At 45.1% G+C, this 25,168-nt stretch overlaps 1 protein-coding gene across 1 annotated transcript in view; it reads left to right on the top strand.

Moving 5' to 3' along the window:
- Positions 1–25,168, top strand: part of TOP2B (DNA topoisomerase II beta) — a gene marked incomplete in the record, with an annotated part of 2,991,925 nt that overhangs the window by 1,405,472 nt on the left and 1,561,285 nt on the right. Inside the window, 1 exon segment of the mRNA XM_044066877.1 lies at positions 21,075–21,189. Within this exon segment, the coding sequence (XP_043922812.1) occupies positions 21,075–21,189 (115 nt within the window).

Raw genomic sequence — 25,168 nt, 5'->3', positions numbered from 1 at the left:
AACAAGGGACTACCATTCACTCTACCCCCTGCCGCCCAAATCCTAACAGACTCATCGGACTATGCATGGGGGGGCTCACCTGGCAGGGAAGTGCATTCAGGGCAAATGGAACCCAAGTCAAATGCAACTGCATATCAATCAAAAAGAAATGTTAGCTGTACAGAATGCTGTGACAGCCTTTAAAGACAACATTCTTCCAGGACAGTTAATGGTAAAAACAGACAACACCACTGTTATCTGGTGCATAAACAAGTAGGGGGGGGTACCCATTCTTACCCCCTCTGCAGACTAGCCATGGCTCTGTGGAACACAGCCTTAAACTACAAACTGCATCTACAGGCTCAGTTCCTGCCAGGAAAACTAAATACACTGGCAGACGAACTAAGCAGAAATCTCATGAACCCACACGAGTGGAAACTGGAAGCAAAGACTTTCAACATGTTGATCAACAAATGGGGGAGCCCAGATGTAGACCTGATGTCCTTCAAGGATGCATCTGCAGTCCTTACATATGGGTTGTCCTGCCTCAGACAGCCCTTCGGTCGGCCGGATTCTGAAGTCTGGGTCCGGCGTCGGCTGATGTCGCCCTTTTCCCCGACGTCAGCCGACGCCATCTTCCTCAGTCTTTCTTGCCGCGCGGTGCCCGAAGCAGAAGCAGTTTGGAAGTGCCAGTCGGCCAGCTCCTGTGATTTCAGCTACCGAAGTCTTCAAAAAAGCTAAGTACCCCGTTGGGGACTCTCTCTTGCCTCAGCCGATGTCAGATCAAACGATTAAAGTTAATAATTGTTTAAATTGTGGGAAACAAATACCTCATAAGGATTTCAACTCTTACTGCTTACCTTGCCTAGGCCCAGACCACGACGTCTTGGCCTGTACAGCCTGTGCTTCCTTCAATAAACGCACTCTTAGGCGTCGGGCAGAGTTTGCAGAGGAATATTTTGGGCAAATTTACTGCTACAAAATGCCGCCTGAGCTTCCGACAGCTCAGTTACCCAAAAAAACGTAAGGAGAAGGACCGACACACGCGGTCCACGGTTCCGGCCGACTCCATGCCCAGGCCTACTGCTAGTCTCTCGGTCTCTGCTGAAACCAAATTTCTACCGATTCCGACCGACGACACCGCACAGCCGGTACCTTCGGTACCGAAGGCTTACACTGGGTCGGTCTTAGAATTACCTTATGAAACCGGTGCTCCGGAGATATCCAACACCATTTCTGTGGATAAAACTACCCCAGCACGTGGGGCAGCCAGGCCTCCTGTATCCATGTCCATTAAGGCCTTTACTCGTGCTAAAGCTGCTAAACAGCCAAAATCTCTCCCTCCCAAGGCTATTCCTCAGGGATCTTCTACAGGTTCACAAATTTTGAGCTTAAGCTGAGGATCTTATCTCCTTAATCAGGGGCTCTCAACCTCCTCCAGGCAAAAGACCCAGGGTTGAGCAGACAGATCCCCAGTCCTCTGATGAGGCCTCAGATGACTCTGCCCTTTCAGATTACCAGGAGGAGGCCTTTCCGGCCTACGAGGATTCTGATGCAGAGGAATCTATCCCCCCCCCCCCCTGAAGAGTTGTCCTTTGGGAGACCCTTCACTCCATGAGAGAGCATTTTAAATGGCAAGGCCAGGAATTCTCTGATTCCAGGAAGAGGTTAAGGACTTTTTTGCATTTGCCTCAGCATAAACCTTTGGCTATTCCTCCTGTTTTAAATGTTATAGAGGATGTGTACTCCAAGTCTAGTATTTCCCCATACTCCCTTCCTCAGGCTCCTGTCAAACCCGACAGGTACTACAGGGTCCCGGACACACATCTATTCCTTTACAAGGGCCACTCAGCTGACCCAGAAACTATTTCTCAGGGGCCTAAAGGGGTTGCAACCTCCACTACTAAGAACCCACTTCCTTCTGAAAGGGAATCCAGGGCCTTAGAGAGATGGGGTAAAAAAGTGTACACTTCTTCCACTCTTTCTATGAGAGCATTGAATTGTCAATTCCATATGATACAGTATCAAGAATATCTGTTAGATGAATTGCATAAAAAACTAACCTCACCTGAATCCCTAGATCGCAAGGCGCTTCAGGATCTGGTGCATAACTCCCAGCAGGTTAGCAACCATTTTTACAGTGTGGTTATGATGCATTGGAATCTTCATGTAGGTCAGCAATGACCGGTGCAGTCATACGTAGACATGCTTGGCTGAAGGAACAAACACTGCCAGATCATGTTAAAGCAAAGCTTCTGGATGCACCCCTGGAAAAACAAAAGTTATTTGGTTCCACGGCTCAAGAGGTCTTAAAAGAAGTTTGAGGAAAAGGCTAAGTCAGTACAGACAGTCAGAGATTTTCTCCAGGTCCAACCACCAAGATTCAGCAGAAATTGGCCTTCTATAAGAATTGGTCCTTTCCGGACACAGACAGATTTCAAAGAGGCAAAAATAGGCGTGCCAGATGTAGAGGGCAAGCTAGAGGCTCCTACAGAGGACGTCAATGGCAGCCTCCTAACCAAAGAGGTAGTGCAGGACCTACACCTGCTGCACAAGGACAAACTCAATGACTTGACTTTGACCCCGCCAACCAGGGCTCAATTGGAAGCACCTTTGGGCGGAAAGCTACCTTTATTCTCAGGAAATTGGCACATTATTACAAGGGACAAATGGATACTGCAAATAATAGACAAAGGATACAGATTCCATTTTCATACATTACCAAAAAGGCAAGGCATGCCAAATCTGCCACCGAATCAAAGGACAGAGGCTTTCAAGCAAATTTCCAAACTACTGCAAATGAAAGCAATAGAAAAGGTTCCTCTCATAGAATAAGGCCAAGGATTTTATTCCAGACTATTTCTTGTCCCAAGAAAAGAAAAGCAATGGAGGCCTATTCTGGACTTGTCTGCACTAAATACTTACCTCATTGTGCCAAAATTCAAAATGCTGACCTTACAGCAACTCCTTCCCATGCTGGGCAAGGGGTCCTGGCTGGTAACTCTAGACCTCAAGGAGGCATACCTGCATGTCCCTATCAGACAAAGTTGCAGAAGACACCTCAGATTTCTTGCAGGTTCAGAGCATTATCAATTCTCAGCATTGCCCTTTGGCTTATCTACTGCACCCAGAGTATTCACGAAATGCCTGGCATCAGTAATTGCACATTGCAGACTTCAGGGTATTCAAATATACCCTTACCTGGACGACTGCCTTACCTGGACGACTGCCTTATACAAGCGGACAGCCAACAAACATTGGTAAAACACTTGAATTATGCCATTCACCTACTTCAGGCTTTGGGATACACAGTCAACATTCAGAAATCAAGACTTGTCCCATCCCAAAGAATAATTTTTCTGGGTGCAAAACTAGATACAACCACCCAAATGGCTTTTCTCACAGAAGAAAAACAAGAACTACCGGATTATTTCAGAAACCTGACAAAACAAACCCAACTTACTGCAAGGAAAATCCTGCAGGCCCTGGGTTTCATGGCATCTTGCATTCTTCTGATTCCACAAGCAAGGCTGCATATGAAGAAACTACAATGGTGCCTAAGGAGTCTATGGTCTCAACACAGCCACAGCCTATAAGCTTTGATCCCCCTCATTCCATGCCTTCAAAAGGAATTTCTGTGGTGGGCTCAAGCAAGCCAGTCAAACATGGGTCTGCCTTTCAGCAAACCAAATATCAGCCAAACCATTACAACGGACGCCTCAGACCATGGATGGGGGAGCGCACATGGAGGACAGATGCATTCAAGGACAATGGACACAAACAGAATTTCGCCTGCACATAAACCAAAAGGAAATGCTGGCAGTGATACATTCAATCGAGGCCTTCAAGCACTTCCTACATCAAGGTCACCTGCTAATAAAGACAGACAATACCACAGTTATGTGGTACATAAACAAGCAAGGAGGTACCCATTCTTACCCTCTTTGCAGGCTGGCAATGAATCTTTGGGAACTTTCCCTAAAACTCAATATAGAGCTGCAATCCCAGTTTGTACCAGGAAAAGACAATGTACTGGCGGACAGCCTAAGCAGAAACATCATGGATCCACACGAATGGATGTTGCACCCAGACACCTTTCTTCAAATAACACAATCATGGGGAAGGCCGGACATAGATCTTTTTGCCTCCCACCACAACCATCAACTGAAGAAATTCTGCACAAGGATATACCACCCACAAGCATGGAAAGTGGACGCTCTCTCTTTCAGCTGGAAAACTCTAACAGTATATGCATTTCCACCTCTTCCGTTAATGACCAAGGTCTTACTGAAGATCAGGGCAGAACAACCAAAAGTGATTCTGATTGCTCCGGACTGGCCAAGACAACACTGGTACCCACTGTTAAGGAGCTTGTCAAGCACGAAACCGTGGCCTCTACCACAGTGGCTACTTCTTCTGACACAGCACAATTACAAAACTCTGCACTCCAGCCTAAAAACCTTGCAGCTGACAGCCTGGAAAATACCTTGACTCCTCGCCTGGATAAACTATCCAAAAGGGTAAAGGATATCATCAAGGAAGCTCAGCGGCCTTCCACAGTAAGGCATATTCAGCAAAATGGAAAAGATTTCGCACTTGGGGACTCCACAAAGGGCCAAGATCCGACAGTAATGAGCATTCCACATATCCTGGAATACTTGGCAGAAATGCTCCATAATGGCCTTTCTTACTCTTCCATAAAAATTCATGCTTCAGCAATTTCAGCAGAGTACAACACTGATCCACCTGTATTTTCTCATCCGCTGCTAAAGCAGTTTCTAAGAGGGATGAAACCACCAGTGCCTACATGGGACCTTAACTTCATGTTGGAAAAATTAACTCTACCTCCCTTTGAACCAGCAGCATCTGCAGAATTACAGTTCCTGTCTTGGAAGACTGCCTTCCTTCTGGCCATAACCTCAGCAAGAAGAGTATTTGAGTTACAGGCCCTCATGGCAGTACAACAATTTCTTATTTTTCATCAGGATAGAGTCTCATTGAGAACCAATCCTTCATTCATGCCAAATGTGGTATCCAGGGTCTCACTGAACCAAGCTATTCACCTGCCTACCTTCTTTCCAAATCCACAAAATAAAGGAGAGAAATTTCTGCATACCCTTGACATTCACAGACAGTTGCGATACTACTTGGACAGAACTAAGACTTGCAGGAAAACTGACCAGCTCTTTGTAGCATATGCTGCTGGTGTACAAGGAAAAGCAATTTCCAAACAGACAATTTCAAAATGGATAGGGAATTGCATTCGATTCTGTTACTCTTTTCATGGCAAAACTGTGCCAGCTAACATTAGACCTCATTCCACCAGAGCCACAGCCACCTCCACAGCCTTCTTAAGAGGGGTGGCTACAAAGGACATCTTAGAAGCTGCTACATGGAGCTCCGTGCATACATTTTCCGAGCATTACAACTTACCTTTATATTCCAGATCCAGAGCAGGCTTTGCTACTGCAGTCCTGCAGGGCATTTTAGCTACACCATCCTTTTCTTAGGTCCTACCACCCCCAGTTTGGCTATGGTATTCTACCCATATGTAAGGACTGCAGATGCATCCTTGAAGGACATAGTACAGTTTTGTACCTACCATAAATGTAGATGTCCGATAGGTATGCATCTGCAGTCAGGATTTCCCTCCCTCCTACCCCTCTGTGGTATTCTTTGGGTATTTATCCCTCTTTCTAGCTAGCTGGGGTTATCTGTTATGGTGTATTTGTTTTATATTACTGTGCATGTTTGGAATTTTTGCATCTCTCCATATTTAGCCTTCATTAGAGGGCACCTGGCATCTGGGGCAAGAAAAACTGAGGAAGATGGCGTCTGCTGACGCTTTTATACCCCAGGCGCTCTGACGTCGGGGAAAAGGGCGACATTTGCCGACGCTGGACCCAGACTTTGGAATCCGGCCGACCGAAGGGCTGCCTGAGGCAGGACAACCCATATGTAAGGACTGCAGATGCATACCTATCGGACATCTACATTTATGGTAGGTACAAAACTGTACTTTTGACTCCCCCCAGAACTACCAGTTGGGCAAATTCTGCACAAGGACTCCGCACACACAAGCTTTGAAAGTCGATGCTCTGTCCTTCAGCTGGAAAAATCTATCAGTTTATGCCTTTCCTCCTCTGCCTCTCCTCTCCAAAGTACTACTGAAGATCAAACAGGGCATACCAAGGACGATACTGATTGCACCAGACTGGCCATGCCAACACTGGTACCCCCCTCTTGTGCAGTTTATCACTGCTGGCTCCATGGCACCTGCCTCAGACCCCTACACTGCTGTCACAGCAGGAGAGCCAGATTCTGCACCCTCAGCTTTAATCCCTGAGCCTGGCAGCCTGGCTAATCACCTAATCTCTCCATTACCATCCCTCAGTAAACAAGTGTTGGATGTCATTTTGGAGGCAAGGAGGCCTAGTACTAGAAAATCTTATGCTGAAAAATGGAAAAGATTTTGTCCCTGGAACCAAACTCAAGGGATGGGCACAGCAGCACCCAATTTACCTCAAATTCTTCAATACTTAACTGAGATGCTTCACAAGGGACTTTCTTTTTCCTCCATCAAAATTCACGCCTCATCCATTTCAGCTCATTACAACACAGAACCACCCCTCTCATCCACTGCTCAAGCAGCTCCTCAGAGGGGCCAAAAACTTAAGACCACCCAGGAGAGCCCCAATTCCAGCCTGGGACCTTAACTTTGTATTGGAAAAACCCACTCTTCCTCTTTTTGAGCCAGCTGCTAGTGCAGATTTAAAATTCCTTTCTTGGAAAACAGCCTTCCTTTTAGCAATTACTTCAGCAAGAAGGGTATCTGAATTACAGGCCCTTATGGCAGTGGAGCCTTTCATCATCTTTCATGCGGACAGGGTGTCCCTCAGGACCAATCCCTCTTTTATGCCCAAGGTGGTATCCAGTGTGGCTCTTGATCAGTCCATTCATTTGCCAGCCTTCTTTTCTAATCCACAGAACAAAGGGGAATGGATACACAACTTAGATTTTACTTGGACAGGACTAAGCTTCTCAGAAAAATCTGAACAGCTGCTAGTTGGCTTTGCTGCAGGGGCAGATGGGAAGGCCATTTCAAAGCAAACCATTTTTAAATGGTTAGCCCATTACATTCATTTCTGTTATAAGCACCATGGAAAACCTACCTCACAGGGGATAAGATCACATTCCACCAGGGCTGCATCTACCTCTACAGCCTTTCTCAGAGGACGCCCTACCAGGGACATCTTAGCAGCTGCTACCTGGAGCTCCATATATACCTTCACCAAGCATTACCACATGCCTATTTTTCTAAATCCAGAGTTGGTTTTGCCTAATGCTCTCTCTAACTTCTTCCTCCCTTCCTTAGCTTTGGGAATCAACCCAAATGTGATGACTGCAACAGTGAAACACGAAGAACATAGTACAGTTGTGTACACTTAACGTAAATGTAGATGTTGGAGTGTATTCACTTTTTGCAGTTCTGGTTACCCTCCCTCCAGCCCCCTGACTTCTCTTGGCTCTACCTTTCCTTCTTGTTTGGTGTATTTAACCTTTCTGGTGTATTTGCTTTTTGATGGAGGGGTACCATAACATATAATTGCTCCCCTTTGTGGGGGCACCTGACATCTGGGGCAAGAAAAACTGATGTAATGGTGTCGGGTGCATGTTTTGTACCTCTGATGTCCTGACATCATGGAAGAAGAGACCGCATCTGACGCAGGAATCCAAGACTCTAGTATTCAGGCCGGCTGAGGGCAACCTGTAGGCAGAGAACCCAAATGTGAATACTGCAACAGTGAATACATTCGAACATCTACATTTATGACAAGTGTACACAACTGTGCTTTCTTGGCTCTGCTTTATATGATGAACTGGCTTGTTTATTTACCTCAGTGGTTTATTTGCGGTGTGGGATTCAAGCCATTCACTGACCCATGGGGGATCCCCAGTGCTGTACATGTCAGGAAAGTTCTTAGGATATCAGTTGAAGTGTCAAGAAGGGCACTCATTTTACATAAAGTATATCCCCCTCTCTATCACTTTTAATATGGCTGTTGGCTTCCTCCAGCCTTCGAGTTCCCTCTAGGTTGATATTTCTGTATTTATTGCTATTGTATGCATTTATGTCTGGATTGGTGGGAAGATTCCTTTTGACTGGTAGAGATGGTGGTGACCTGCTTGGCCGGAAGGCTGGATAGCAGTTATGTATTAGTTTGCAGTGTCATTATGCACAGCAGAAGAGACATATTTCTATATCTTGAAGTAAATTTAGACAGTTGTCCGAATAGCTTTAAGCTAATCAAAACAGCAGATGTCCTTCTATTCCTATGCTGCAGTATTCTAGGTGTGGGATTTCCTACCCTCAGGCAACTTGTACTTCGGCTTCCATACAAAAGCTTCAGCTTGGCTGCTGTAGTCTATGTGAATCTGCACACACAATCCTCAGAACTTTTCAGCTGCAGGTGACATTCGCATCGTACGATCTCTTCTTCACAGACGTTGCATTTTAAAGATAAGTAGCTCAGTGGGTTTCAAATTTTCGATGATCGTTTTAGCTAGCACTTGGGGCGGCCATGGTGGTGCAACGGTTAGCGTTGCTGCTTCACAGCAAGAGGTTCTCCGGTTCCATTCTCTGCTGTGATGCCTTCTGTGTGGAGTCTGCATGTCCTCCCTGTGGTTGCGTGGGTTCCCTCCAGGTGCTCCGGTTGCTCCAGTTTCCTCCCACATCCCAAAGACATGCTGTAGGTGGATTGGACATTATAAAATGGCCCTAGGTATGGGTGTGTGCCTTCTGTGGAAGGTTGGGTGCCGGGCTGGCAACTCGACACCATAAAACTCCACTGCCAATCATGAGCGGACAGATGATCCGCTGTGGTGACCCCTAACCGGAAAAAGCCGAAAGAAGAAAAAGATTTATCTAGCCTTTGGTTGTTGTAGCCTTTAGCTGATGTCAGGCAAAAAGGAAAAGTGCCAATGCTGGTGCCAGATGCCCCATAAGGACGCCCATGACAGGTCTGTTTTTTTTGCCTAGGCCTGGAACACTATCACTCCTCCTGTGCTATTTGTCAGTCGTTTGTGCTTAAGACCTTGCTCAGCCGTCTAGCCGCATTAAATTTCTACCTTGAGAACCAAAGCCCCTCAAATGGTTAGCCCTTAGGATGGATTCTGCATTGGAGGCCGCACTTGAACCTTCTCGCAAGAAGGCCAATGTTCCTTGGCCTTCTTTGCCTGCCACTCTGCTTCCTGACATACTGCCACCTACCAGTCTAGGGGGTGAGGTGCGCTTGGACGATCTGTAAACTGCAGCGGCATCCCTCAAGGAAGCCGTTTCACAGCCGAAAACCGGCATGTCCTCTGAGTTCACTCAGAAATCTACGCCCATCGAGGTCAAGGGGAATCAGATTCTGTGGTATCTCCGGCAGGGATCCAGTCTTCGGATGTGCTAATCTCCATACCTGACACCAGGCCACTCCCTACTTGCTCTCCAGCCAAAAAGAAGCAGAAAACTAAACATTACCACCTCCTTCTTCAGAAGTCACAAAGGATGGGCAGGCCTTCACTTCCTTTCCCATGCAGACCTTCATGGCTCTTAGACCTTCAGCCTCAGCCACTTCCACCCTGCCTCTTCTGAGCCCTAGGCCTGTCTCTGCTTCTTCCCTCCCATCCATAACTCCTCAGCTCAGGGAAGAAGAACATGACTTCTTTCTCCATCAGATGAGTCCATTTCTCATGTTTCCCAGATTTCCTCCCCCCAGGAATATTACTCTCCGGATGAGGAATCTGTGGAGGGCAACTGTCCCCCTGATGACGTTACATTTGGTGAGACCATCACCAAGATGAATTATTACTTTAAATGGGACACTTCAAAAATGACTGACACCGAAAAAAGGTACTTTGAACTGCTGCAAGTGGAATCACCCTCCCCTTCAGCAGTTCCCCCTGTTCTGCCTGCTTACTTGGATGCCTTCAGTGCGGCCTCTAAGGCCCATGGCTCTCAGCCTCCGGCCACTAAGCATCCTGACCACTTCTATAAAGTACCAGAGGACCACAAATTTAGATAAGTCACCCTTGGTGGACCCAGCTGTTATTGCCACCATGCCAGATAAGCAATCTAGACTGCTGCCCTCTGCCTCCCTACTACCCACTGACAAGACAGTAAGTACATGGATAGGATGGGGAAGAAGGTGTACACTTCTTCTACTTTGGCTTTTAGAGCCATAAATTATCTGACCCACATGACCAAGTATGCATTAGACTTGGTCTCTCATGCCTCCTCCTTGCTGGCTTCTTTGCCTGACAGTCCCAGCAACACGGACATCTCATCCAAGCTTTCCTTGGCCCAACAGGTAGCCAGGCGCTCCATAAGATGCAGCTACTATGCTGCAGAAGCATCCGTTAGGTCTGCAGCATCTGCTTCAGCCCTCAGGAGGTACTAGTGGCTAAGACTCCAGAACCTCTCCAATGACTTCAATCTAAAATCCTGGATGCCCCTCTGGACCACAATGTGCTGTTTGGAAAACAATCCGCTGACCTTTTTAAAAATCTACAAGAAAAAAGCAAAGAACTCCAGAACATTAAGCACCTGCTTGTGTCGCCCATAGCCAAGTTTTATAAGAACTACCCTGCTAAAGCCACCTTTGTAAGACGTATTCCACAGCCCTCCTCTTCCAGGTCCAGGAGAGGGGCCAGACGACCTACTAACTTCAGATCCTCTGCTCCACCACAACAACCCAGACAGCCCTTTCAGGATAGAGGGAGGCCCCAGTAATGCGTAACTGCCTTGTCCACCTCCCCCTCTCAGCCCACCTTTCCCACTATCCCTTCCTTTGGCAGTTCATCACTTCAGACCAGTGAATCTTAAACGTTATCCAAAAAGGGTACTTTCTATCCTGGAAAGAGAAGCCACCCAGAAGAGGCATTCCTTCCCTCTCCTAAAACCAGGCCCATCTCATGCCACAAGTTCTGGCAGATCTTCTACAAGTAGGCACCATAGAGCCTGTTTCTCCAGGACAAGAAGGAAAAGGGTTTTACTCCCATCTCTTCCTGGTCCCCAAAAAAGATGGCCTCTGGAGACCCATCTTAGATGCATCTTTTCTAAACCTACATCTTCCGGTACCCTCCTTCAAAATGCTCTCTCTCCTCCACCTTGCTGCCCCTCATTCCAGCCAAGGCCTTCATGGTCACCCTACACCTAAAGGAAGCCTAACTGCACGTACCCATCAGGAGTTCCCACAGACAATTCCTTAGTTTCTCTGGCCCTTCCTCTCATTTCCTATTTACTGCCATGCCCTGTGGTTTATCCACGGCCGCCAGGGTCTTTACAAAGTGCCTAGCCATTACTTTCTGCAGAACTCGAGGGATACAAATTTACCTTTATCTGGATGACATCCCTTTTCTGGTAGAGTCCAGAGATGCTCTATTTAAAGATCTCAATTTCACCATGTCCCGTCTGTAGAACCTAGGATTCACCGTCAACCTCCCCAAATCCTCTCTAATACCAAGCACAGGGCAAGATTTTCCTCGGCTGCAGAATCGGAACAGACACAATGAAGGTCTTTCTTCCTGAGGACAAGGTTCTGTCTTTAACTTCCCACTTCCTGGAAGCTCTACTATCCCAAAAGGTGACGACAAGGCATTTTCTTCATCTCCTGGGTTTGATGGCAGCAACCATCCCCATGCTACATCTGGCAAGAATGCACATGCGCAGGCTGCAGTGGTTCCTGAAGAAAACCTGGTCCCAGCACCTACATACCCTAGAGCAGGACATTCCCCACCTTCCCTGTCAGAAAACAGAAATCAACTGGTGGATTCAGCAAGTGAAATTGAACCCAGGGCTCCCACTACAGCCCCAAACCCCAACCCAAGTTATGCATACAAATGCCGGTTGGTTAGCAACTCTGGCCTCTTACAGTTTATGGAAAATTGGCACCCCTCTCTTCAGGCCAAACACATCGGTATCAGGGAAATGAGAGAAGGTTTCTTAGCTTTACAGACCTTCAGCCCCCTTCTGGTTCCAGGGGTTCTCCAGATTGTCACCGACAACACCACGGTGATGTGGTACCTCAACAAGCAGGGGGGAACAAAGGCCTTTCAGCTGTGCAGTCTATCCCTGCTGATATGTGACTTAGCCTCCCAGCTCAACTTAGTCCTGCAGGCGGTCTACATCCCCTCACAGTACAACCACAAAGCAGATCTCCTGAGCAGGACCTCCTTGCCTCAACACGAATGGATTCTGAACATGGAGGTCATCCTAGACATAGTCTACCGGTGGGGTGCTCCACAAATAGACCTGTTTGCCTCCCCCCAGAACAGGCAACTTCAGAACTTCTGCTCAAAAACCCACTCCCCTCTAGCATGGAGATTGGTACACTTTCAGCATCTCTTGGGGAGGGGAAATTCCTTTATGCCTTCCCCCATTCCCACTGATTCAGAAAGACGTCCTGAAAATTCAGATGGACAAACCAAATATCATGCTAGTGACTCCCTATTGGCCAAGGCAGCACTGATTCCCCCTACTTCGCAAACTAGCCAAGGGCAATCACTTCGTTACCCTGCAAGATGGCCCTACTGTCACAAGACAAAGGAGCTCTCCTACACCCACAGGTACAGATGTTGTCTCTGACTCTGTGGGTGATAAACTTTTGATTCCTTTCAGACACAACTACTCAGAGGATGTGCTTTCAGTCCTAAGGGAGGCAAGGAAACCTACCACCAGAAAATCTTACCTGGCTAAATGGGAAAGATTTGCAAAATGGTGTTTGCAAAAGGGAAGGGACCCCAGCTCTGCTGAGGTCCCCCTGGTGCTAAATTACTTGTGTCAGTTGATAAAAAGTGACCTTTCTTATTCTTCTGTACAAGTACATCTCTCAGCCATATCAGGCTTTCTGCCCCTGGAACCCCCCTTTGCTGGCCAGGCTTGACGTAAAGCTCTTCCTTAAAGGCGTCCTGCACATGAGACAACCTAGGAAACTTATCCCTCTGTCTTGGGATCTTAACTACATCTTAAAGAGAAATTAACCCAACATCCCTATTAACCTGCCGGGCCTTCCTCCATACAGATGTGTACATGCAAGATGGTCCTTCTGTTGGCTATCACTTCAGCCAGAATAGAACTGCAGGCTGTAATGGCTTATCTCCCCTATACCGTCTTCCACAAAGACAGGGGGTCCTTGCGAAACAACCCCTCCTTTATGCCTAAAGTGGCCAATGATCTCTCTTCACCAAGCCATTCATCTGCCCACCTTTTTTCCATCACCCACTAATGAAGGGGAGAGGATACAGCACTCCCTAGATGTGCACAGACAACTTAAGAGATTCTACCTGGACAAGACCAAGGCCATCAGAAAGACTAACCAGCTCTTTGTCTCCTTCCACCCCAGATCCCTGGGCAAGGCAGTCTCCAAGCAAACCATTGCATGCTGGATCTGGAAAGCTATTTTCTTCTGCTACTCTCACCACAGAAAAGAACCCCCAATGGGAATCAAGGCCCATTCTATTAGAGCTGTGGCCACCTCAAGGGCCTTCATGAAAGGCCTAGACACAGCATCCATTTTGGAAGCAGCCACCTGGGCCAATATCCACACATTCACCAATCATTACGAATTGGACCATGTTTCCAGAGCTAGGACAGGATTCACCAGGGCATGCCTACAGGGTCTTGTAGAACCCTCTGCATCCTGTTAAGCTGTGGTACGCTCCCACACCTAGAATGCTGCAGCAAGGAGTAGAAGGACATTGAATAGTTTTGTAAAATCTTGCCATAGCCATAGATGTTCATGTTTCATTGTTGCAGTCATCACATTTGGGTTATCTGCTTGCAGGTAGCCCTCAGTCGGCCTGATTATCAAAGTCTTGGGTCCTGCGTCGGTTGCCGTATCATCTTCCATGACGTCCGGTAGTCAGGGGTATAAAGCATGCAGCCTACGCCATTACATCAGTCTTTCTTGCTGTGCGGTGCCCGAAGCAGAAGCAGTTCGCAAGTGCCGGTCATGTAGACTCTTAAAATTTTCATTTTCAAGTTTCAGATCTGAAGTCTTCAATTAAGCTAAGTACCCCTTTGGGGATCCTTTTTCTTGCTCTAAACCAATGTCAGTAAAAGTTAACAATTGTATTTCTTGTGGAAAGCAAGTATCTCAAAGATTTTCATTTGTACTACATTCCTTGCTTAGGCCCATACCACGACGTACCTCGCTGTCGGTTTTGTGCCTTATTCAAATCTCATACCATTCGTTGTTGGTTCATTTTCACATCTAAATACTTTGGTACTATGTTCAATTATCTAGAAATGGCTTCGGTATGCCACCCGACTACCAACATTCCGAAAAATCGCAAATATAAAGACAGAGACGGACCACATAGGTCCAAAGCAGAAGATGACGACGACATTTCTCCTAAGCTAGTCACCAGTTTGCCGATACTCGAGCACTTTCACAGCCCCTGCCGCTACTTCAAATTCGCAGGCCTCTACTGAGACGCATTCGGAGTCAGGTATGCCGCGTGATGCTTCTTCAACTGTAGAACCTGCAGATGTCTCTAACTTGGATGGGTCTGGAGCCGCTATGCAGGCACCGGCTTCTCCGGGTGTATTCAGGCCTACTGACTTGCATATTAAACTGACGCCATCTTCTACTTCAAGGCCTAAAACTCGGTCCATGCCCAGAAAACTGATGCCCAGACCGCATGGTCAGGCCCCTATGCCTAAAAAACAAATAAGAATGGCTGAAGACCTTATTACTCTAATCAGGGGAAGCCACCCTTCTCCCTCTAAGAGACCTAGGACTGATTTTCCTTCTGATTCTTCTGATCAGGATGCTGACATTTCTGTTTTCTCTGATGACCCGGATTTGCCCTTGTATATACCTATGAGGATTCTTATGCAGAGGTCTCCATTCCCTCTGCTTCCCCGCCAGAGGATTTCTCTTTTGGTGAAACCTTGCATACTCTTAGGGAGCATTTTTGCTGAGAAAGCCAGGATTATTCTGACTCTAAAAAGAGGCTTAGGGAATTCTTACTCCTGCCTCAACACAGGCCTGTAGCTATCCCTCCTGTACTGGACATTGTAGATGATGCCTTCTCGGAATCTCTCTTGACCCCTGACATTTTACCTCCTGCTCCCAGAAAACCTGATAGGTATTATAGAGTACCTGACTCTCACAAGTTCCTCTTTAAAAATCCTACTGTGGATCCTGAGACCATTTCACAGTGACCCAAGGGCATTAAGGCTACTACTGCCAAAACCCTACCCCCTTTGATAGAGATTCCAGGGCGCTGGATAGATGGAGTAAGACGGTATACACTTCTGTAACTTTGGCCATTAGGGCCTTAAACTGTCAGTTTCATATGTTAAAGTAGCAACAGCATATTATTGGATTGCTTAAACAGAAAATTATGTTGATTCCTGACTGTGCCGAAAATAAAGAATTACAGGGTTTAATGCATTTTGCTCAACAAGTTGGAAAACATACTTTGCAATGTGGTTTTGATTCATTAGAGGCATCTTGCAGGACTGCTGTCACTGAGTCTGTAGTTAGAAGGCATGTTTGGCTTAAGGAGCAGTCTTTGCCATATCATGTTAAAGCTAAATTACTGGATGCTCCCTTAAACAAAGACCACCTGTTTGGCAACAAAGCAGTAGTAGTATTTAAAAAGACGGAGTAAAAAGCTAAATCTATGCAAACTGTTATTTCCTGCAAGTACAGCCTCCCAGATTTAGTAAGCATTGGCCCTCTAAGAAGTGGTCTTTTCCTGCCTCTTCCAGGCCTTCTCAGTCCAAACCCAGAACCCCCAGACTTCAGTCCCAAGGTACTCAGAGGCCTAAGCAGTGGGGGGCTCCCACTTCCAAAGCAGGGAGTAGTAAGACTCCCTCTGTGGTAAACTGTCTCAATGACTTAACTTTAAATCTTCCAAGCCCTGCTCAACTGACTGTTCCTTTAGGGGGAAAGAGTGCCCTGCATGCAAAAAATTGGGAACTCATTACCCAGGACAAATGGGTTTTAAATATAGTTTCCCAAGGATACAGATTCCACTTCCACTCCTTACCGGCCCCTAATGGTTGGCCAGACCTACCCCCAAATCAGTGGGCAGAGGCTCAAAAGCAAGTTCTCTCTCTTTTAAGCATCAGGGCTATTCAACCTGTCCCAGAAGAAGAATGGGGGCAAAGTTTCTACTCAAGACTTTTCCTGGTACCCAGAAAAGACAGTTCCAGGCGTCCTATCCTGGACCTGTCTATCCTAAACACATTTTTGGTAATCCCAAAATTCAAGATGCTAACTCTTCATCAGCTGCTTCCTATGCTAGGCAAATATGCCTGGTTGGCAAAACTGGATTTAAAGGAAGCCTACCTGGACAGGGAATCTTGCAGAAGATACCTACGCTTCAGAGCAGGCTACTTGCACTATCAGTTCTCTGCACTGCCCTTTGGCTTATCTACTGCACCCAGGGTATTCACAAAGTGCCTAGCTGCAGTCATTGCATTTTGCAGGCAAATAAATTATTCACATATACCCATACCTGAACGATTGTCTAATTCAGGCAGAAATAAACCACAAAACTTAAAAAACAAACTTGATAAAAAAATAGGTACCAACTGCAGACCAAACGAGAGTTTTACAAAAATACTTTACTTTGTACTGTGAGCGCTTTCATGCAGATAATCTCCACACTTCTTCAGACAAAATTACAAACATGTGACATTCATTATATATGCTTTAAATAAGTAATTAAACAATTATTCTTACAACAATTAGAATTTCCTTGCTTTCATATTTAAAAATTCATAAAACCAAGTTTAAAATAAACTATAATGAAAGACAGAATAAAGGAAAAAATAAGAAAAAAAGTACTAAATCCAACACCTACTCCTATATGGAATTATCATGTATTATTCCATTAATTAATATAATTCTAATAAATACATATGCAGACACTTCCAAATATTTTTTGACTTGTAGTTTATGTTTTACACAACGTTTAGAACAGCTAAATAAATGAATAAATTATCTCCAGAGAGCTCTGAGTTTCAAGAGACATTTAACAGAACAGGTCTCATTGAGACCTGGAAAGACATATGCATTTGTTTTGAGTTGCCATAACAATTCTTGTTCTTCAAGCAACAAATTCCAGGGGCCACCTCTTGGATCTTTTTTAATTTTCTGAACCACCAAAAATAAAAAATTATGGTTTCTGTTGTCAGAAATATGCTTCGCTAAAGCATTGGTGACATTATTTTTGGAAATAGCGTATAAATGTTCATAAATATGCTGCCTAAGTGGGCGTTCGGTTTTGCCAAAATAGAAGGCGTGGCATGATTGACAAACTGCCACGTAAACTACCCCATCTGTTTGACAATTATATTTGTCATTAATATAATATTTTTTCCTTTAATATAAAATGTGGACCCAGTTTGAATATGCTTGCAATAGTTGCAATGTCCACATTTGAACATGCCTTTATTGGTTTTATATTGCTGAAAAGGGCGTTCCAATAGTGTCTTAAGAGATGGTGTTCTTTTAAAGACAACTAAAGGTTTTGGACCTAGAATTTCACTACATTGAGAATCTTGCAAAATCAATTCCCAGTTGATATTCAAAATATTTCTAAATTCCAACATGTGTTCATTATATTGGGTAGATAGGCAGGATCTATAATTAGTAGAACTGTTGGCTTCCAAATCAGGTCTTACATTACCCAACATAATACTTTGATCTTGTGTTTGCCTATCAATGTTGTTGTATTAGAGATTATCTGCATTAATTCAGGCAGAAAGCCAGGACTTAATATTAAATCATCTGGCATTTCTAAAGAAATTGCTAACTTCTGTGGGGTACACCATAAACAAAAAGAAATCACATCTTGTAACCTGCCAACAAATTGTATTCGTGGGAACAAGCTTGAATACAACTTCCCAGAATGCCTACCTCCTGCCAGAGAAAAAAGTTCATTTGACAGCTTACTTCAAACTACTGGCCACAAAAGCCGAGCTATCTGCAAGGAAAATACTGCAAGCCCTGGGGTTCGTGGCCTCTTGCATTCTACTAATTCCATATGCAAGAATTCATATGAGGAAACTACAATGGTATCTAAAAAGCCTATGGTGTCAACATTCTCAGGATCTAGAGTCAATAATTCCTACCATACCTTGTCTAAAGATAGAGTTCGTTTGGTGGGCAGGGTCTGCCACTAAAACAAGGGACTGCCATTCACTCTACCCCCTGCCGCCCAAACCCTAACAGCAGACGCATCAGACTATGCATGGGTGGCTTACTTGGCAGGGCAGTGCATTCAGGGCAATTGGAACCCAAGTCAAATGCACCTGCATATCAATCAAAAAGAAATGTTAGCTGTAGAGAATGCTCTGACAGCCTTCAAAGGACCACATTCTTCCAGGACAATTATTGGTAAAGATGGACAACACCACTGTTATGTGGTACATAAACAAGCAGGAGGGAACCCACTTATCCCCTCTCTGCAGACTAGCCATGGCTTTGTGGAACACAGCCTTGAGCTACCAAGTGCACCTACAGGCTCAATTCCTGCCAGGAAAGCTAAGTACACTGGCAGACGACCTAAGCAGAAATCTCATGGACCCACACGAGTGGAAACTGGAACCAAAGATATTCAACATGTTGAGAAACAAATGGGGGAGCCCAGAGTTAGACCCCTTTGCCTCCCCTCAGAACTACCAGTTGGACAAATTCTGCACAAGAACTCCCCTCAAGCAAGCTTGGAAAGTGGATGTCCTGTCCTTCACCTGGAAAAACCTATCAGTTTATGCCTTTCCCCCTCTGCCTCTCTTCTCCAAAGTGCTACTAAAGATCAAACAGGACAAACCAAGGACAATACTGATTGCACCAGACTGGCCACGCCAAAACTCATACCCCCTCTTACACAGTGTGTCACTGCTGGCACCATGGCACCTGCCTCAGACCTCTGCCCTGCTGTTCCCAGCAGGAGGGCTGTATTCTGCACCCACAGCTTCAAACCCTGAACCTTGCAGCCTGGCTTAATTACCTGATCTCTCCATTACTTTCCTTCAGTAAGCAAGTGATGGATGTCATTCTGGAGGCAAGGAGGCCTAGTATTAGAAAATCCTATGCTGAAAAATGGAAAATATTCTGTTCCTGGAGCCAAACTCGGGGGATGGGCACAGCAGTGCCCAATTTATCTCATATTCTTCATTACTTAACTGAGATGCTTCACAATGGCCTTTCCTTTTCTTCCATCAAAATTCATGCTTCAGCTATTTCAGCACATTACAATACAGAGCCACCCCTTTTCTCTCACCCATTGCTGAAGCAATTCCTTAGAGGGGCCAAAAACTTAAGACCACCCAGGAGAGCCCCTACTCCAGCCTGGGACCTTAACTTTGTATTGGAAAAGCTTGATTTACCTCCCTTTGAGCCAGCTGCAAATGCAGAGTTGAAATTCCTTTCTTGGAAAACAGCCTTCCTTCTAGCGCATCACTTCAGCAAGAAGGCTGTCTGAATTACAGGCCCTCATGTTAGTAGAGCCTTTCATCATTTTTCATGCGAAGAGGGTGTCCCTCAGGACCAATCCCTCCTTTATGCCCAAGGTTGTATCCAGTATGGCCCTTAATCAGTCCATTCATTTGTCAGCCTTTTTTTCTAATCCACAGAACAAAGAGGAATGAATACTGCACTCCTTGGACGTGCACAGACAACTTAGATTTTACTTGGACAGGACTAAGCCTCTCAGGAAATCTGAACAGCTGCTGGTTGCATTTGCTGCAGGGGCAGAAGGCAAGGCCATTTCAAAACAGATAGGCCATTGGATTAATTTTTGGTATAAGCACCATGGAAAACCTACCCCACACGGGATAAGACCACATTCAACCAGGGCTGCATCTACCTCTACTGGCTTTCTCAGAGGTGTCCGTATAGGGACATCCTAGACGCTGCTTCCTGGAGTTCTATACATACCTTCACCAAGCATTACCACTTGCCAATTTTTTTTCTAAATCCAGAGCTGGCTTTGCCACTGCAGTCTTGCAGGGCCTTATAGCTGGTCTTAATCACCTCCTCCCATCCTTAGCTTTGGGAATCTACCCAAATGTGATGACTGCAACAGTGAAGCACGAAGAACATAGTACAGTTGTGTACACTTATATAAATGTAGATGTTCAAGTGTATTCACTGTTGCAGTCCTGGTTACCCTCCCTACATCCGACTTCTGTTGACTATACCTATTCTTGTTTACTGTGCTTTAAGCTTTTTGGGTATTTGCTTTTTTGTTGGCGGTGTAACCTTGTATATAATTGCTTCCCATTGTGGGGGCACCTGACATCTGGGGCAAGAAAAACTGATGTAATGGCATTGGCTGCATGCATTATACCCCTGACTACCTGACGTCATGGAAGATGAGACGGCAACCGACGCAGGACCCAAGACTTTGATAATCAGGCTGACTGAGGGCTACCTGCAAGCAAATAACCCAAATGTGATGACTGCAACAGTGAATACCCTCAAACATCTACATTTATGGTAAGTGTACACAACTGTACTGTGTCCTTCTCTTCCATGTTGCAGTATTCCTTCCCGCCCACAGGTCTCCCCGTGTCTTATACCTTCCTCTACTACATACATTTCAGTACGTCTCCAAGTCACACACCTGTAAACAAGTCACACACCTGTAAACAACTGGCACACCTCCTGCTGGGCCTTATTCTCTGCCAGCTGGCCTTCAAGTTCTGAGGATTGTGCATGCAGATGTCACATTTAAGTCCCCTTGGTTTATGGCTCTGTGTGACCTGCTGGTTCGATTAGCTTAAAGCTATTCAGACACTTATCTAAATTGGTTTTGTGGTATCAGTGCAAGATGCACGTAAGGAAGAGCCATGGGGTACTACTCTGATCACAGGAGTTTCCAGGTGATAGGAAAAATATCTCCAAGTAAACAATTTTGGGTTTTGCTGCATTCTGATTAATATAAAGGCTGAACCTGGCCAAGGACCACGTTAGATCCTCAGATATACTAATACGGTAAGATTTTGTTTATTGTAAGTGCTTGTTTTAATGTCTTCCTTTTCTATTTGTCACTGATAATTTTTATTTTTGTTCTGCTCTTTGCAGCAATATCTGTATGGAACTGCAACCAAGTATTTGACATATAATGACTTCATTAACAAGGAACTGATTCTTTTCTCAAACTCTGACAATGAAAGGTCCATTCCATCTCTTGTTGATGGTGAGTACAGCTCCTTGTCACAATGGCAAATATTTTTAGTGAGTACGGGTGATGGATCATAACAGCCTCATTTTAGCATGTTTTAGACCACAGTACAGACATTTCAGTATTAAAATTTGTTGGTGGACTTTCATTTCACCTCATTACATGTAGCAGCAGTCTGCTGATTTTTGTTTAGAACTTGCAGTTGTCTTAATATTCAGTATGCAGCAATGCACCTGTCATTAGAAAAAGAACCATTTTCACTGTACATGTCTTTAATGCTTTTAGATCTTAATATTTTCAAAGAGGGTTTTGTCTCGAGTCCTTAAGGATTAGCTATTTTTGGTTCTGTCTGTCAAATGGCTTGACATATGACATTTCAGGAAGTTTTACAGAGGCACTTAAATGAAACATTTCCTTAGTTTATATCCTGGGCTTCAAAGACAAAAGAGTTGCTGCAGCTTAATGCAAACTGTAAATGGTATAATGTTTTTATGCCGTATATCTTTAAGCAGAGTACAATTCTCCCTTGTGTGCTGAAATACTTTGCCTTCTTACACAGTCATTCGCTTAAATACAATTTTGCTTTTGTTAAGCATTGTGCTTGTTAACCTAAACATGGCTAACTCTGTTAAAAGCTTGGTGTTGGGAAAATATTTTAGATTTCTAATACGTGTTCTAGCCCTGTTTTGACCAACTTCCAAGTAAACATTTTTTTTTAATTTGCATTTAGATTTTCATATAAAATGTTTCAAGAAGTGACACTTGGTGCCTGGTACTGCACCTTTACTCACATCAGTAAAGCCAAGGATGTGATAGCGTCTTGTGTGAATAGAAGTTTGCATTTGCTAGAACTGTTGGTTCTACCTTTTAAAATTACTGAAAAGTCATTTTTCTGATATGTTGTTGGTTTTGGTGTTACATTAACACAGTAAGGATGCAACTTTTGATCTGAAGTGGTTAAGTGTATTCCCATTAACAGGCAGGACTTGGAACTGTCCAGGAGCGAGGCAGGGGAAGCTTTTCTAGGCAACAAGCTCCTCCCAATGTACCAATAATGCTTTTATGCTTTTGCCTGGTCTTTTCCTTTCCTCTTTCCAGATCTGTCACTGCTGCTGTAGCTCACATCAAAGAAACGACCCTAGTTGCTTTTTAATTTTCTTTCTAAATTGGATATCTGTTAGGATTACAGGTTGTGAACTAATTGCCAGCATGAGTAGAAGAGACCAAATAGTAGTTGTACTTAAAAATCCAGTCAGATTAAACGGAAATCAGTTGTGCTTATAGCTTTTGTATTATCAGCTCTGATATTCTGTTTGTGTGTGTTCTATATCTTTTGTGAGCTCGTTCTCTACGCCTGTGCTGAAAAGAGGTTACTTTTGTTGATCGTCCTGGTAAACATGCTAATAAATAAAGTATGTTTTAAATGGTATATATTTTTTCTATTTGTAGTTTTCATTCCCCTCCTTATCTTATGTTTTGGTGCACATTCATTGCTAGTGCTGTTGCCAAATTGTGCGCTTTCTTTTAGTTTGCCCAACACACACACACACACACACACACACACACACACACACACTCTGCTTGCCAGCCATCAGCCCTCTGTGATCAGTTGGCCTATTACTCTGACCCCCCCCCCAAGAAGGGTTAAATCTGGTCATGTAGGATGACTTTCTTTTCATATGCTGCAGTATTCATCAGCTGGAGAGTTCGCATCCAGCTGACTCGTACATCCTGCAAGTATACTAAAGTCTTAATGCTCCTGTAAGGTATGTGCGATGCTGCACATCATCCAACGTACTTCAGTCATAAAGAGACATCTGGCGTAAAGCGGATGTCAGCACGCACCAACCCCAGAATTTTTCTGCCACCTGGCTGATTGCCTGCACCAGACATTTTCTCGTCAGATTAGTCGTGAACCTTGATTTAGATAAGTACCCATTTGGGGTGTTTCTTTTCTTAAAATTTTGGCTACTGTTTGTATTTTGTTGATTTCACATCAGCTATGAAGGGCAAGTATCAATGTGGAAGGCAGATTCCACATAAGGACTCCCATGATCTGTGTTTGTTCTGCATAGGCCCAGACCACGACCATACCACCTGCGGTATCTGTAAGTCATTTGTCCTCAAAACCCTTAGGAGCCATTTAGATTCTCTTAAGCTTTATCTAGAGAATCAATGCCTTAAGCAGTTAGCACGTGAGATGGAGAATATGTTGGGCCTTTCAGACGAGCCACAATAAAAAAAAAAAAAAAAAAAGAAACCTCAGCCTAATCTTTCTGCTGCTCCCTCTTTCAGTCTTCCCTCCTGAGGCTGTCCCGGAATCTGTCGACGTCCCTTCGGTGGGCATCTGATACGGACAAAAAGTAGGTACCACAGCTTGTTTCTTTAGGGCTGAGTGGCATCCCCCAAATCACTGTGTTGGAGGATGTGCATATGGACATCGTGGAGTGCAGGCTGACATCGGGCCCATCCACCTTCCTTCATATGGAAGCTCCTAAGAAAAAATTGAAAACAAAGCATGTTGCTTCAGATGTCCTTCGATTCACATGTTGCAGTGTGTCGAGGGGGAACCAGGCTTGACCAGACGGGCGCTTACTGTTTCAGACCAGGGCTCCTCAGCCACAGGCCTGACACCTGTTTCCAGGCCTTCTGATTCCCACATTACTTCAAAGGCTACTCCTCTGAAAAAAAAAAAAAAAAACATAACAAAACATCTACCACTTCAGAGGACCAGCCAGACTGGCAAACCTTTTCCCAGTCCTTGGTTCAGGCCTTCATTGACCTCAGGTCTACTGCCTCTCATACCCCAGCCCTGCCTACCCTTAGCCCTAGGCCAGCTTCAGCTGCTTCCATCCCCTTGGTTAACACACAGGAGGAAGAGTCCTCCTCCTCCTCCTCCTCCTCGGATGACTCACTCGCATACACTTCTCTGCTGGCTTCCCCCCTGCAGTACTGTTCCCCAGACAAAGACTCCCTGGAAGGAGACTCCCCTCCTGAAGATATTACTTTTGGGGAAACTGTCAAAAATGAGGGAGTACTTCAAGTAGGATGCCAGATGTTCTTCGTCTTCCATTGCTGCAGTCCTGACTATTGGGTATAGTCCGCGTCCAGTCGGCCCGAATACCAGAGTATAAGGCTGACGTCGGTCATGGCGCCTTAGACTGACGTCAGTACGTCAGGGTACTAATGCGCATGTCCGACGTCATATCCTCAGTCTTTTTTGCCGCATGGTCCGATGCAGAAGCAATTTTGCGAGTGCAGGTTGGCGTTCTGAGATATTTCCGAAACCGGAGTTTCAGACCGAAACAGAGTTGGCTAAGTACCCCGTTGGGGAACATTTTGGTTTTTTCTTGCCTCAGTATTTAACCGGATGTCAGAAAAAGTGAATAACTGTATTTCTTGTGGGAAACAGATACCGCATAGGGATTATCATACATTGTGTATACCTTGTTTAGGGCCTGTGCACGTCGTTGTTGGTTGCCGCTCTTGTGCTAGATTTAACAAACGCACTATTAAGAGGAGGCTAGATTGTGCTAGGTTAGTGTTTGGGAAGCGTTGCAATTATAATATGCCGTCGGATACTCCGACGCCTGCTTCATCCAAGAAGCGCAAGGATAAAACAGTGAAGCCTAGGGTTGATGAACCGGCAGTCCCGGACGTCGGTTCTTTGGAAGGCTCAGTGGAGCCAGAGGTTTTGCCAGGAGTTTCCATGGAGTCTCAGGCAGATACTTTGTTGTTACAGGATGTGCCCTCTCAGGAGGTAGGCCAGGCTGAGGGGGCCTCTCAAGTAACTGTTCTTCCCTCTCTTCCCAAGGTAGTTAGGGCCTCTCCTTCTGTTGCCAAAGCTTCTTTTAGAGGTAGGCCAAGTTCAGCTTCTGTGGGGGCTTCTCCTAGCATTTCGGGCTCTGTGCCTAAGAAACATATGCTTAAAATGGCAGAAGATTTGATTACTATGATTAGAGGTTCTATGCCCCCGCCTGATAAGAGGCCTAGA

The sequence above is a fragment of the Protopterus annectens genome, chromosome 3.part1 (genome assembly GCF_019279795.1).
Source record: "Protopterus annectens isolate FY-2018-M chromosome 3.part1, PAN1.0, whole genome shotgun sequence".
NCBI classification, from domain to species: Eukaryota; Metazoa; Chordata; order Ceratodontiformes; family Protopteridae; genus Protopterus; species Protopterus annectens.
This window is presented reverse-complemented; position numbering and strand designations above follow the sequence as displayed.